This window comes from Bufo bufo, chromosome 6 (genome assembly GCF_905171765.1).
Source record: "Bufo bufo chromosome 6, aBufBuf1.1, whole genome shotgun sequence".
NCBI lineage: Eukaryota > Metazoa > Chordata > Amphibia > Anura > Bufonidae > Bufo > Bufo bufo.
The window spans coordinates 437,506,801-437,521,964 of record NC_053394.1 but is presented as its reverse complement, the minus strand read 5'-3'; the positions used below and the strand labels follow the sequence as shown (position 1 = coordinate 437,521,964).

The window sequence follows — 15,164 nt, the reverse complement described above, 5'->3', positions numbered from 1 at the left end:
GCAGATTCTGATCACCCACAAATAAGACAAGTGCAGCGTGAACACAGCAGAGCCGGGAGTGCAGACGTAGACCCCGGCGCTCCACTGCAGTCACCCCCCATCTCGCCATGTAGTGCAGTTTGCTGTGAACCTTGGGGGGGGGGGGGGGTTCTCCCATGATGCACCTGGATACACTGGGGGTCATGATGCCAGCCTGCAGCATATTTGGGGGAGCAGACCCCGTCACACTGTCCTCACCCCCACAGTTCACCGCAGATTCGACGAGGCGGCGGACACTTTAACGCGTTCCAGGCTTCCAGCCCTGGGTGGGTTAATATCACAGGGGTCAGGATGTATGGAATATTCATTGCACATAGAAGACGGACGCCGCCACAAGCGCAGACGAGACGCACGGTCAGATAAGGTAAAAAAAAAAAAAACTAAAATAAATCTCCATAAAATCACCGGAGAATAAGACATCGATGTAAACAAAGGAAACTTGGCAAATTTACCAGAACTCTGCAAAGCTGCAAAAAGTAAAAGTCTGGGGCGGCCATCTTGGCGCTCCGCTTGCTGTGGCTGTGTGCATATATGAGTGGCACTGCTATAACCTTATTATCGAGCGGTCAGAGGGACGGCGCTCTACGATTGTACGTCACGACATAAAGCATCATATGCTCCTTCTCTACAGATCACAGAAAAAAAGCCTCATACAATAAATTAAACCTCTAATTAGCGGCCTAAAAACGGCGCAATTATTCCTTCATAGGGTTAACAAATCTATGGGAGGGCCCAGCTGCGGAATGTAGTGTAGTACCACTCGGCGCCAGCAGGGGGCAGGGCTGCACAGGAGAGAGGTTTGGTCATGGATTCAGCTGAGCCCCCTGCTGGCGTAGCGCCGGTACTGCTGGGTCATGGCTCCTTCGTTCTACCATTGAAACCATCACCTGGACGAGGCCGCGGCGGGCGTTACAGGGCGGAGCTTCCTCATTAAAGGGGGGGGGGGCTCGTCCTGTATGTAGTGATTATTGGTCCTCGTTCTGCGGCAGTCACGCTGTGTCACGGCGCAGCCCTCCCCCATCGCGTCCGGCTCATGCAGGGAGGGGAGCGCAGCGACACAGAATGGCGGCACCGCACGCACTCCGGGTATTAGAGTAGAGAAGAGGCACCTGTGGGTGCAACGTGCTGCAGCCAGGAGACTCATGGCCTCTATACACCCCACGGGTTATGCTGCAGCACATTCCCTCCATACTCGCTGCTCCTTTCTTCACACATGGGGCTCTCCTCCGTGTGCCCCCCCCCAGGGTCTAGTGCGACTCCGGGGAGGGGGGGGGGGGGAGGGGGGACAGGCACAAATCAATGGTAAAGAAAAGTCTGTAACACTGTAAACAGCATGGCCGCCATCACTGAGTCTCCGCCGTCTCCTCCGCCTCTCCGCCGGATCGCGGGTCCATGGCCGAGTGCATGATGTTCACGTACACGTCATCCATGTTTGGCATGACAAAGATTTTCTATGTGGGAGAGAAGACGACACGTCACGTACACGGTGTCATACTGCAACACGTAACATGGCCCCTCCCCACCGTTAGTTGAGGCGACCGCGGCCGCCATGTTGTCTGTCTCACCTGAAACTCCTGCTCCAGTTTCTTCTCGATCCACTCAGTGACATGAGCGAGGGTCACCTCCCTCTCCCCAAGTTTTGGCCGCGCTTTTAGCTCCAGATGTGGGGGTGTCCGGAAACCGTACCTTGTGTGCGGGAACGAAACCAGAGTGAAATGACACCAGGAGAAGAGAGGACGCGCAGGGAACGCACCAGGGGAGCGCAGGGAACGCACAAGGGAGCGCGCTGGGGGTGCACAAAGGAGCGCGGTGGGAACGGAGAAATCACTGAAGGCACACAGAACGCAGAGCGAGAAGAGGACACAGCAGAGCGAGAAGAGGACACAGCAGAGCGAGAAGAGGACACAGCAGAGCGAGAAGAGGACACAGCAGAGCGAGAAGAGGACACAGCAGAGCGAGAAGAGGACACAGCAGAGCTAAAGCAGATGAAGAAAAGCAGCACAGGGGATGCACAGCAGAGAACGGCTGTCACTCACCAGATGCGGTCAGTCGGGGGAGGGGGGATGTTGATGGCCAGCGTTCCTCTGCACTCCTGCACCTCCACGGTCAGCAGCAGCGGGGTGTTCGACACTTCTTCAATCTTCTTCTTTATAAACTCTGTCTCTGTTGCCTTCTGAAAATATTTGGACTTGGTGATTTTATCTACAAATCTCATGATCTTGCTCGTTCGATGAGGCCCCACGTACCTGCAAGAGAGAGACGCAAGGCTAGACCGGAGAAAGGAGACTGCAGAGAGGACCCTGTACAGAGAGATGGAGACTGCAGAGAGGACCCGGACAGAGAGAGGGAGACTGCAGAGAGAGGACCCCGTACAGAGAGAGGGAGACTGCAGAGAGGACCCCGTACAGAGAGAGGGAGACTGCAGAGAGGACCCCGTACAGAGAGAGGGAGACTGCAGAGAGGACCCCGTACAGAGAGAGGGAGACTGCAGAGAGGACCCTGTACAAAGAGAGGGAGACTGCAGAGAGGACCCCGTACAAAGAGAGGGAGACTGCAGAGAGGACCCCGTACAGAGAGAGGGAGACTGCAGAGAGGACCCCGTACAAAGAGAGGGAGACTGCAGAGAGGACCCCGTACAAAGAGAGGGAGACTGCAGAGAGGACCCTGTACAAAGAGAGGGAGACTGCAGAGAGGACCCCGTACAGAGAGAGGGAGACTGCAGAGAGGACCCCGGACAGAGAGAGGGAGACTGCAGAGAGGACCCTGTACAAAGAGAGGGAGACTGCAGAGAGGACCCTGTACAAAGAGAGGGAGACTGCAGAGAGGACCCCGTACAAAGAGAGGGAGACTGCAGAGAGGACCCCGTACAAAGAGAGGGAGACTGCAGAGAGGACCCCGGACAGAGAGAGGGAGACTGCAGAGAGGACCCTGTACAAAGAGAGGGAGACTGCAGAGAGGACCCCGGACAGAGAGAGGGAGACTGCAGAGAGGACCCCGTACAAAGAGAGGGAGACTGCAGAGAGGACCCCGTACAAAGAGAGAGAGACTGCAGAGAGGACCCTGTACAAAGAGAGGGAGACTGCAGAGAGGACCCCGTACAGAGAGAGGGAGACTGCAGAGAGGACCCTGTACAAAGAGAGGGAGACTGCAGAGAGGACCCCGTACAAAGAGAGGGAGACTGCAGAGAGGACCCCGTACAGAGAGAGGGAGACTGCAGAGAGGACCCCGTACAAAGAGAGGGAGACTGCAGAGAGGACCCCGTACAAAGAGAGGGAGACTGCAGAGAGGACCCCGTACAAAGAGAGGGAGACTGCAGAGAGGACCCTGTACAGAGAGAGGGAGACTGCAGAGAGGACCCGGACAGAGAGAGGGAGACTGCAGAGAGGACCCTGTACAAAGAGAGGGAGACTGCAGAGAGGACCCTGTACAGAGAGATGGAGACTGCAGAGAGGACCCCGTACAGAGAGAGGGAGACTGCAGAGAGGACCCTGTACAAAGAGAGGGAGACTGCAGAGAGGACCCTGTACAGAGAGATGGAGACTGCAGAGAGGACCCCGTACAAAGAGAGGGAGACTGCAGAGAGGACCCCGTACAGAGAGAGGGAGACTGCAGAGAGGACCCCGTACAAAGAGAGGGAGACTGCAGAGAGGACCCCGTACAAAGAGAGGGAGACTGCAGAGAGGACCCTGTACAAAGAGAGGGAGACTGCAGAGAGGACCCCGTACAGAGAGAGGGAGACTGCAGAGAGGACCCCGGACAGAGAGAGGGAGACTGCAGAGAGGACCCTGTACAAAGAGAGGGAGACTGCAGAGAGGACCCTGTACAAAGAGAGGGAGACTGCAGAGAGGACCCCGTACAAAGAGAGGGAGACTGCAGAGAGGACCCCGTACAGAGAGAGGGAGACTGCAGAGAGGACCCCGTACAAAGAGAGGGAGACTGCAGAGAGGACCCCGTACAAAGAGAGGGAGACTGCAGAGAGGACCCTGTACAAAGAGAGGGAGACTGCAGAGAGGACCCCGTACAGAGAGAGGGAGACTGCAGAGAGGACCCCGGACAGAGAGAGGGAGACTGCAGAGAGGACCCTGTACAAAGAGAGGGAGACTGCAGAGAGGACCCTGTACAAAGAGAGGGAGACTGCAGAGAGGACCCCGTACAAAGAGAGGGAGACTGCAGAGAGGACCCCGTACAAAGAGAGGGAGACTGCAGAGAGGACCCCGGACAGAGAGAGGGAGACTGCAGAGAGGACCCCGGACAGAGAGAGGGAGACTGCAGAGAGGACCCCGGACAGAGAGAGGGAGACTGCAGAGAGGACCCCGTACAAAGAGAGGGAGACTGCAGAGAGGACCCTGTACAAAGAGAGGGAGACTGCAGAGAGGACCCCGTACAAAGAGAGGGAGACTGCAGAGAGGACCCCGGACAGAGAGAGGGAGACTGCAGAGAGGACCCCGGACAGAGAGAGGGAGTGGTCCCTGTGCACACATGTAAACCCAACACTTGAAAGGTCACAGCTGTTGTGCTTTTTCATAAGTGTAAACAGTTATATCTACTTATTTTAGTTATAATGGGTATTCATTGCCTTTAAGAGCAATGTTGATTTATATTCACCGTTTTGTATGGATTTTCATGTAGGCCGAAGTAAGTCCATGAGAAGATTACTGCGCCGTTCAAAAGCTAGTGTTATAGTAACAATATATTATACATGTAGACGGTTAGAAGATACACCGCACCTGCAGATTCTGAGGCTTCATTGTTTTTCCTATCTGAACATGAATTCCACAGTGTGAGAATTGTCTAGATGTTCCTCAAAGTATACATTCATGTATCAAAGTTTGTTCCTCGGCCCTGAGACAAGGCCTCTAGACGTCAGAGGTGTAGTAGTGAAAATATCAGGCATATATGAGTTAACCCTTAATGGTATGATGCCTATTGTTTATACAACAGTGGCACCTAGATATGAGCAGTTAATACTACATCAGTAGCAAAAGTGCATTCTGGGTAGTATTATGATGTCACATTCCTTATCAATGCCCACGCCCACCCAACAATGATTCGAAAGTTCCAAACTCGGAGGGTGTGTTCATCTGATAAGTTTTGGGTTAAGAAACCAGTTACCAGGAGAAGGAAAAAAAAAAGAAAGGAGGAAAGAAAAAAAAAACAAACAAAGAAACATTTGGATTATAGATCTCTGGGGAATCATTTGGATTATCGGGAAAAACTCTTGAGAGCTGGCTGCCCCAAGACTCTGCACATCACTTGACCCTTGGGTATATGTATATTTTTGTTTTATGTAGTATTGATCTAAGTTAATTGGCTTGATACTTAGTCAGATACCCGCTCATTTGCGGACGTGTAACGTTAGTTGCCACATCAGTATTCTCTCTTGTTTCAGTTACGATGCATATAACTGAATAAAGGGGATAATATTGGAGAAACTCTCTGTTGGGAATCTTATTATTCCCTAGTTTGACATCAAGCCAATAATTTATAAGTTTTGTTGCAATACTACGATTATCAGAGTTTGGTCATCATTTTTTGGGCAAAGCAAGGGCTCGTATCTGTCATCTTCTTGATTGAGTTTTCCGCATAATCCATTGATTGTATCTCTCTCACAAATTTAAAGCTGTATCGCATAATATTGGTTGAGTAGTGTTTTGTTGGCATCATATAGTGGTGAATTCTGGGTACTGCATATCATTGTATATTATTGAAATTTACGTTGATTAATTTTGGATTGTATATTAAAACTATTGTATAATAAACCATTTATATTTTTTGCATAGACGCTTGTACCCTGTTTTACTGATTGCACAAAATAATCAGGTTCTTGATCGAACTCGTTTTGAGATGATTATGTCCATCTCTTGATCCGTTAAATTTTTATTTTTTTATCTTTATATAAAGCATTTGCTTTATATACCCGACACAGCTGTCAGTCAAACATGTGACCCCGCCCCTGAGGTACACACAGGAGCTTACCCCTCTGCTCCGGGCGTCTGCAGCCGGTCACTGGTTATCTCTGCTGCATCTTCTTCATCAGATGATCCGGCACTGGACGACTCTTCATCGCTGTCTGCCAGGTAATAGGCCCTCGGTCTGGTGCTGATAGAGACAACAGGCAGAGGTATGAGCATCACACAGCCTCCAACCTCGCTGTGAAGCACTGAGGGCATGTACAAGGCATTGTGGGTAGTGACACGATTCAGAGGAGCCAACATGTACATCATGTCTGCTCAGTCAGGGGAGGGACAGAGGACCACTACATAGGGGAGGGGGGTCCACTACTTTATACACACAGGTCGGGGGAGGGGGTCCATTGCTTTATACACACAGGTCGGGGGAGGGGGTCCATTGCTTTATACATACAGGTCAGGGGAGGGGGTCCATTGCTTTATACATACAGGTCGGGGGAGGGGGTCCTGAGCTCCACCCACTGCGGATACTGTCAGTGTCATGTGATCACAGGGGGAGTGGCGCTTAGCGTTCCGTATCTTACACTCACCCATCAGAAATCCCAGGCGGAGGCAAAGAGAAAGACGGAGAGACTCATTAATACTCCGGTGCACAGAGTGGGGGGCTGCACCCCCAAACCTCCTCGATCCAATCCATCTACTACACCCAGCATCCACCACTACCCCATATCATCCAGCATCCACCTCTACTCCATATAATCTACTCCACCCAGCATCCACCTCTACTCCATATAATCTACTCCACGCAGCATCCACCTCTACTCCATATAATCTACTCCACCCAGCATCCACCTCTACTCCGTATAATCTACTCCACCCAGCATCCACCTCTACTCCGTATAATCTACTCCACCCAGCATCCACCACTACCCCATATCATCCAGCATCCGACCCATATCATCTACTCCACCCAGCATCCATTATCAACCCAAAACAATTACTCCATCCAGCATCCACCTCTACTCCATATAATCTACTCCATCCAGCATCCACCTCTACTCCATATAATCTACTCCACCCAGCATCCATCATTAACCCAAAACAATTACTCCACCCCTACTTCATATAATCTACTACACCCAGCATCCACCTCTACTCCGTATAATCTACTCCACCCAGCATCCACCTCTACTCCATATAATCTACTCCACCCAGCATCCACCTCTACTCCGTATAATCTACTACACCCAGCATCCACCTCTACTACGTATAATCTACTCCACCCAGCATCCACCTCTACTCCATATAATCTACTCCACCCAGCATCCACCTCTACTCCATATAATCTACTACACCCAGCATCCACCTCTACTACGTATAATCTACTCCACCCAGCATCCACCTCTACTCCATATAATCTACTCCACCCAGCATCCACCTCTACTCCATATAATCTACTCCATCCAGCATCCACCTCTACTCCATATAATCTACTCCACCCAGCATCCACCTCTACTCCATATAATCTACTCCACCCAGCATCCATCATTAACCCAAAACAATTACTCCACCCCTACTTCATATAATCTACTACACCCAGCATCCACCTCTACTACGTATAATCTACTCCACCCAGCATCCACCTCTACTCCGTATAATCTACTACACCCAGCATCCACCTCTACTACGTATAATCTACTCCACCCAGCATCCACCTCTACTCCATATAATCTACTCCACCCAGCATCCACCTCTACTCCATATAATCTACTACACCCAGCATCCACCTCTACTACGTATAATCTACTCCACCCAGCATCCACCTCTACTCCATATAATCTACTCCACCCAGCATCCACCTCTACTCCATATAATCTACTCCACCCAGCATCCACCTCTACTCCATATAATCTACTCCACCCAGCATCCACCTCTACTCCATATAATCTACTCCACCCAGCATCCACCTCTACTACGTATAATCTACTCCACCCAGCATCCACCTCTACTCCATATAATCTACTACACCCAGCATCCACCTCTACTACGTATAATCTACTCCACCCAGCATCCACCTCTACTCCATATAATCTACTCCACCCAGCATCCACCTCTACTCCGTATAATCTACTCCACCCAGCATCCACCTCTACTCCACCCAGCATCCACCTCTACTCCATATAATCTACTCCACCCAGCATCCACCTCTACTCCATATAATCTACTCCACCCAGCATCCACCTCTACTCCATATAATCTACTCCACCCAGCATCCACCTCTACTCCACCCAGCATCCACCTCTACTCCATATAATCTACTCCACCCAGCATCCACCTCTACTCCACCCAGCATCCACCTCTACTCCATATAATCTACTCCACCCAGCATCCACCTCTACTCCATATAATCTACTCCACCCAGCATCCACCTCTACTCCATATAATCTACTCCACCCAGCATCCACCTCTACTCCATATAATCTACTCCACCCAGCATCCACCTCTACTCCATATAATCTACTCCACCCAGCATCCACCTCTACTCCATATAATCTACTCCACCCAGCATCCACCTCTACTCCGTATAATCTACTCCACCCAGCATCCACCTCTACTCCATATAATCTACTCCACCCAGCATCCACCTCTACTCCATATAATCTACTCCACCCAGCATCCACCTCTACTCCATATAATCTACTCCACCCAGCATCCACCTCTACTCCATATAATCTACTCCACCCAGCATCCACCTCTACTCCGTATAATCTACTCCACCCAGCATCCACCTCTACTCCATATAATCTACTCCACCCAGCATCCACCTCTACTCCATATAATCTACTCCACCCAGCATCCACCTCTACTCCATATAATCTACTCCACCCAGCATCCACCTCTACTCCATATAATCTACTCCACCCAGCATCCACCTCTACTCCATATAATCTACTCCACCCAGCATCCACCTCTACTCCATATAATCTACTCCACGCAGCATCCACCTCTACTCCGTATAATCTACTCCACCCAGCATCCACCTCTACTCCGTATAATCTACTCCACCCAGCATCCACCTCTACTCCATATAATCTACTCCACCCAGCATCCACCTCTACTCCATATAATCTACTCCACCCAGCATCCACCTCTACTCCATATAATCTACTCCACCCAGCATCCACCTCTACTCCATATAATCTACTCCACCCAGCATCCACCTCTACTCCATATAATCTACTCCACCCAGCATCCCCCTCTACTCCGTATAATCTACTCCACCCAGCATCCACCTCTACTCCACCCAGCATCCACCTCTACTTCATATAATCTACTCCACCCAGCATCCACCTCTACTTCATATAATCTACTCCACCCAGCATCCACCTCTACTCCATATAATCTACTCCACCCAGCATCCACCTCTACTCCATATAATCTACTCCACCCAGCATCCACCTCTACTCCATATAATCTACTACACCCAGCATCCACCTCTACTCCGTATAATCTACTCCACCCAGCATCCACCTCTACTCCATATAATCTACTACACCCAGCATCCACCTCTACTCCATATAATCTACTCCACCCAGCATCCACCTCTACTCCGTATAATCTACTCCACCCAGCATCCACCTCTACTCCGTATAATCTACTCCACCCAGCATCCACCTCTACTCCATATAATCTACTCCACCCAGCATCCACCTCTACTCCATATAATCTACTCCACCCAGCATCCACCTCTACTCCATATAATCTACTCCACCCAGCATCCACCTCTACTCCATATAATCTACTCCACCCAGCATCCACCTCTACTCCATATAATCTACTCCACCCAGCATCCACCTCTACTCCATATAATCTACTCCACCCAGCATCCACCTCTACTCCATATTATCTACTCCACCCAGCATCCACCTCTACTCCATATAATCTACTCCACCCAGCATCCACCTCTACTCCACCCAGCATCCACCTCTACTCCATATAATCTACTCCACGCAGCATCCACCTCTACTCCATATAATCTACTCCACCCAGCATCCACCTCTACTCCATATAATCTACTCCACCCAGCATCCACCTCTACTCCATATAATCTACTCCACCCAGCATCCACCTCTACTCCACCAGCATCCACCTCTACTCCATATAATCTACTCCACCCAGCATCCACCTCTACTCCATATAATCTACTCCACCCAGCATCCACCTCTACTCCATATAATCTACTCCACCCAGCATCCACCTCTACTCCATATAATCTACTCCACCCAGCATCCACCTCTACTTCATATAATCTACTCCACCCAGCATCCACCTCTACTCCGTATAATCTACTCCACCCAGCATCCACCTCTACTTCATATAATCTACTCCACCCAGCATCCACCTCTACTCCGTATAATCTACTCCACCCAGCATCCACCTCTACTTCATATAATCTACTCCACCCAGCATCCACCTCTACTTCATATAATCTACTCCACCCAGCATCCACCTCTTCTTCCCTATAATCTACTCCACCCAGCATCCACCTCTACTTCATATAATCTACTCCACCCAGCATCCACCTCTACTCCATATAATCTACTCCACCCAGCATCCACCTCTACTCCATATAATCTACTCCACCCAGCATCCACCTCTACTCCACCCAGCATCCACCTCTACTCCATATTATCTACTCCACCCAGCATCCACCTCTACTCCATATAATCTACTCCCAGCATCCACCTCTACTCCATATAATCTACTCCACCCAGCATCCACCTCTACTCCACCCAGCATCCACCTCTACTCCGTATAATCTACTCCACCCAGCATCCACCTCTACTTCATATAATCTACTCCACCCAGCATCCACCTCTACTTCATATAATCTACTCCACCCAGCATCCACCTCTACTCCATATAATCTACTCCACCCAGCATCCACCTCTACTCCATATAATCTACTCCACCCAGCATCCACCTCTACTCCACCCAGCATCCACCTCTACTTCATATAATCTACTCCACCCAGCATCCACCTCTACTCCATATAATCTACTCCACCCAGCATCCACCTCTACTCCATATAATCTACTCCACCCAGCATCCACCTCTACTGCATATAATCTACTCCACCCAGCATCCACCTCTACTTCATATAATCTACTCCACCCAGCATCCACCTCTACTCCATATAATCTACTCCACCCAGCATCCACCTCTACTCCACCCAGCATCCACCTCTACTCCACATAATCTACTCCACCCAGCATCCACCTCTACTCCATATAATCTACTCCACCCAGCATCCACCTCTACTCCATATAATCTACTCCACCCAGCATCCACCTCTACTCCATATAATCTACTCCACCCAGCATCCACCTCTACTCCACCCAGCATCCACCTCTACTCCACCCAGCATCCACCTCTACTCCGTATAATCTACTCCACCCAGCATCCACCTCTACTTCATATAATCTACTCCACCCAGCATCCACCTCTACTCCATATAATCTACTCCACCCAGCATCCACCTCTACTCCATATAATCTACTCCACCCAGCATCCACCTCTACTCCGTATAATCTACTCCACCCAGCATCCACCTCTACTCCGTATAATCTACTCCACCCAGCATCCACCTCTACTCCGTATAATCTACTCCACCCAGCATCCACCTCTACTCCGTATAATCTACTCCACCCAGCATCCACCTCTACTCCATATAATCTACTCCACCCAGCATCCACCTCTACTCCTTATAATCTACTCCACCCAGCATCCACCTCTACTCCATGTAATCTACTCCACCCAGCATCCACCTCTACTCCATGTAATCTACTCCACCCAGCATCCACCTCTACTCCATGTAATCTACTCCACCCAGCATCCACCTCTACTCCATGTAATCTACTCCACCCAGCATCCACCTCTACTCCATGTAATCTACTCCACCCAGCATCCACCTCTACTCCATATAATCTACTCCACCCAGCATCCACCTCTACTCCATATAATCTACTCCACCCAGCATCCACCTCTACTCCATATAATCTACTCCACCCAGCATCCACCTCTACTCCGTATAATCTACTCCACCCAGCATCCCCCTCTACTCCGTATAATCTACTCCACCCAGCATCCACCTCTACTTCGTATAATCTACTCCACCCAGCATCCACCTCTACTTCATATAATCTACTCCACCCAGCATCCACCTCTACTCCGTATAATCTACTCCACCCAGCATCCACCTCTACTTCATATAATCTACTCCACCCAGCATCCACCTCTACTTCATATAATCTACTCCACCCAGCATCCACCTCTACTCCATATAATCTACTCCACCCAGCATCCACCTCTACTCCATATAATCTACTCCACCCAGCATCCACCTCTACTCCACCCAGCATCCACCTCTACTTCATATAATCTACTCCACCCAGCATCCACCTCTACTCCATATAATCTACTCCACCCAGCATCCACCTCTACTCCATATAATCTACTCCACGCAGCATCCACCTCTACTCCATATAATCTACTCCACCCAGCATCCACCTCTACTTCATATAATCTACTCCACCCAGCATCCACCTCTACTCCATATAATCTACTCCACCCAGCATCCACCTCTACTCCACCCAGCATCCACCTCTACTCCATATAATCTACTCCACGCAGCATCCACCTCTACTCCGTATAATCTACTCCACCCAGCATCCACCTCTACTCCACCCAGCATCCACCTCTACTCCACCCAGCATCCACCTCTACTCCGTATAATCTACTCCACCCAGCATCCACCTCTACTCCACCCAGCATCCACCTCTACTCCACCCAGCATCCACCTCTACTCCGTATAATCTACTCCACCCAGCATCCACCTCTACTCCGTATAATCTACTCCACCCAGCATCCACCTCTACTCCATATAATCTACTCCACCCAGCATCCACCTCTACTCCGTATAATCTACTCCACCCAGCATCCACCTCTACTCCGTATAATCTACTCCACCCAGCATCCACCTCTACTCCGTATAATCTACTCCACCCAGCATCCACCTCTACTCCGTATAATCTACTCCACCCAGCATCCACCTCTACTCCGTATAATCTACTCCACCCAGCATCCACCTCTACTCCGTATAATCTACTCCACCCAGCATCCACCTCTACTCCGTATAATCTACTCCACCCAGCATCCACCTCTACTCCGTATAATCTACTCCACCCAGCATCCACCTCTACTCCGTATAATCTACTCCACCCAGCATCCACCTCTACTCCACCCAGCATCCACCTCTACTCCACCCAGCATCCACCTCTACTCCACCCAGCATCCACCTCTACTCCACCCAGCATCCACCTCTACTCCACCCAGCATCCACCTCTACTCCACCCAGCATCCACCTCTACTCCACCCAGCATCCACCTCTACTCCACCCAGCATCCACCTCTACTCCACCCAGCATCCACCTCTACTCCACCCAGCATCCACCTCTACTCCACCCAGCATCCACCTCTACTCCACCCAGCATCCACCTCTACTCCACCCAGCATCCACCTCTACTCCACCCAGCATCCACCTCTACTCCACCCAGCATCCACCTCTACTCCATATAATCTACTCCACCCAGCATCCACCTCTACTTCATATAATCTACTCCCACAATCCTCCACTGGCTCATCTGGGAATGCTCACCCTTCTTTCCCGCTCTCGCCCACTTTGAAGGCTTCCCCGAGCGGCTCCTTCCCCAGTCTGGTCAGGTTCATTTTTGTTTCTAAAGTCATAAGAAAAGATCCGTTGTAGGAAATCTCCAGATCCGTCCACAGACCTGAAACAGCAAGAAGAGATCCGTCACTCCACCATGAGGGTTTGCTCCATCTCAGGCAGTACAGCATAGTAGTGCTGTGCTCCATCCTCAGTGATTGTAGTGCTGTGCTCCATCCTCAGTGATTGTAGTGCTGCGCTCCATCCTCAGTGATTGTAGTGCTGCGCTCCATCCTCAGTGATTGTAGTGCTGCGCTCCATCCTCAGTGATTGTAGTGCTGTGCTCCATCCTCAGTGATTGTAGTGCTGTGCTCCATCCTCAGTGATTGTAGTGCTGCGCTCCATCCTCAGTGATTGTAGTGCTGTGCTCCATCCTCAGTGATTGTAGTGCTGCGCTCCATCCGCAGTGATTGTAGTGCTGTGCTCCATCCTCAGTGATTGTAGTGCTGTGCTCCGTCCTCAGTGATTGTAGTGCTGTGCTCCATCCTCAGTGATTGTAGTGCTGCGCTCCATCCGCAGTGATTGTAGTGCTGTGCTCCATCCTCAGTGATTGTAGTGCTGTGCTCCATCCTCAGTGATTGTAGTGCTGTGCTCCATCCTCAGTGATTATAGTGCTGTGCTCCATCCTCAGTGATTGTAGTGCTGCGCTCCATCCTCAGTGATTGTAGTGCTGTGCTCCATCCTCAGTGATTGTAGTGCTGCGCTCCATCCGCAGTGATTGTAGTGCTGCGCTCCATCCTCAGTGATTGTAGTGCTGCGCTCCATCCTCAGTGATTGTAGTGCTGCGCTCCATCCTCAGTGATTGTAGTGCTGCGCTCCATCCGCAGTGATTGTAGTGCTGCGCTCCATCCTCAGTGATTGTAGTGCTGTGCTCCATCCTCAGTGATTGTAGTGCTGCGCTCCATCCTCAGTGATTGTAGTGCTGCGCTCTATCCTCAGTGATTGTAGTGCTGTGCTCCATTCTCAGTGATTGTAGTGCTGCGCTCCATCCGCAGTGATTGTAGTGCTGTGCTCCACCCTCAGTGATTGTAGTGCTGTGCTCCATCCTCAGTGATTGTAGTGCTGCGCTCTATCCTCAGTGATTGTAGTGCTGTGCTCCATTCTCAGTGATTGTAGTGCTGCGCTCCATCCGCAGTGATTGTAGTGCTGCGCTCCATCCTCAGTGATTGTAGTGCTGTGCTCCATCCTCAGTGATTGTAGTGCTGTGCTCCATCCGCAGTGATTGTAGTGCTGTGCTCCATCCGCAGTGATTGTAGTGCTGTGCTCCATCCTCAGTGATTGTAGTGCTGTGCTCCGTCCTCAGTGATTGTAGTGCTGTGCTCCGTCCTCAGTGATTGTAGTGCTGTGCTCCGTCCTCAGTGATTGTAGTGCTGCGCTCCATCCTCAGTGATTGTAGTGCTGTGCTCCATCCTCAGTGATTATGGTGCAGGT

At 50.5% G+C, this 15,164-nt stretch overlaps 1 protein-coding gene across 3 annotated transcripts in view; it reads right to left on the bottom strand.

The window, feature by feature from the left end:
• Nucleotides 1-1,179: 1,179 nt before the first annotated feature.
• The window catches only part of TEX2 (testis expressed 2), a 29,719-nt gene continuing 15,734 nt past the window's right edge, over nucleotides 1,180-15,164 (bottom strand). For all 3 annotated transcript variants that reach the window (XM_040438848.1, XM_040438849.1, XM_040438850.1), the window contains 5 exons: nucleotides 13,665-13,797; nucleotides 6,016-6,138; nucleotides 2,076-2,285; nucleotides 1,605-1,725; nucleotides 1,180-1,490 (listed from right to left, as the gene is read on the bottom strand). In XM_040438848.1, coding sequence (XP_040294782.1) covers nucleotides 1,383-1,490; nucleotides 1,605-1,725; nucleotides 2,076-2,285; nucleotides 6,016-6,138; nucleotides 13,665-13,797 — 695 coding nt within the window. In that variant the 3' untranslated portion in view covers nucleotides 1,180-1,382. The remainder of the gene's footprint in view (nucleotides 1,491-1,604; nucleotides 1,726-2,075; nucleotides 2,286-6,015; nucleotides 6,139-13,664; nucleotides 13,798-15,164) is intronic.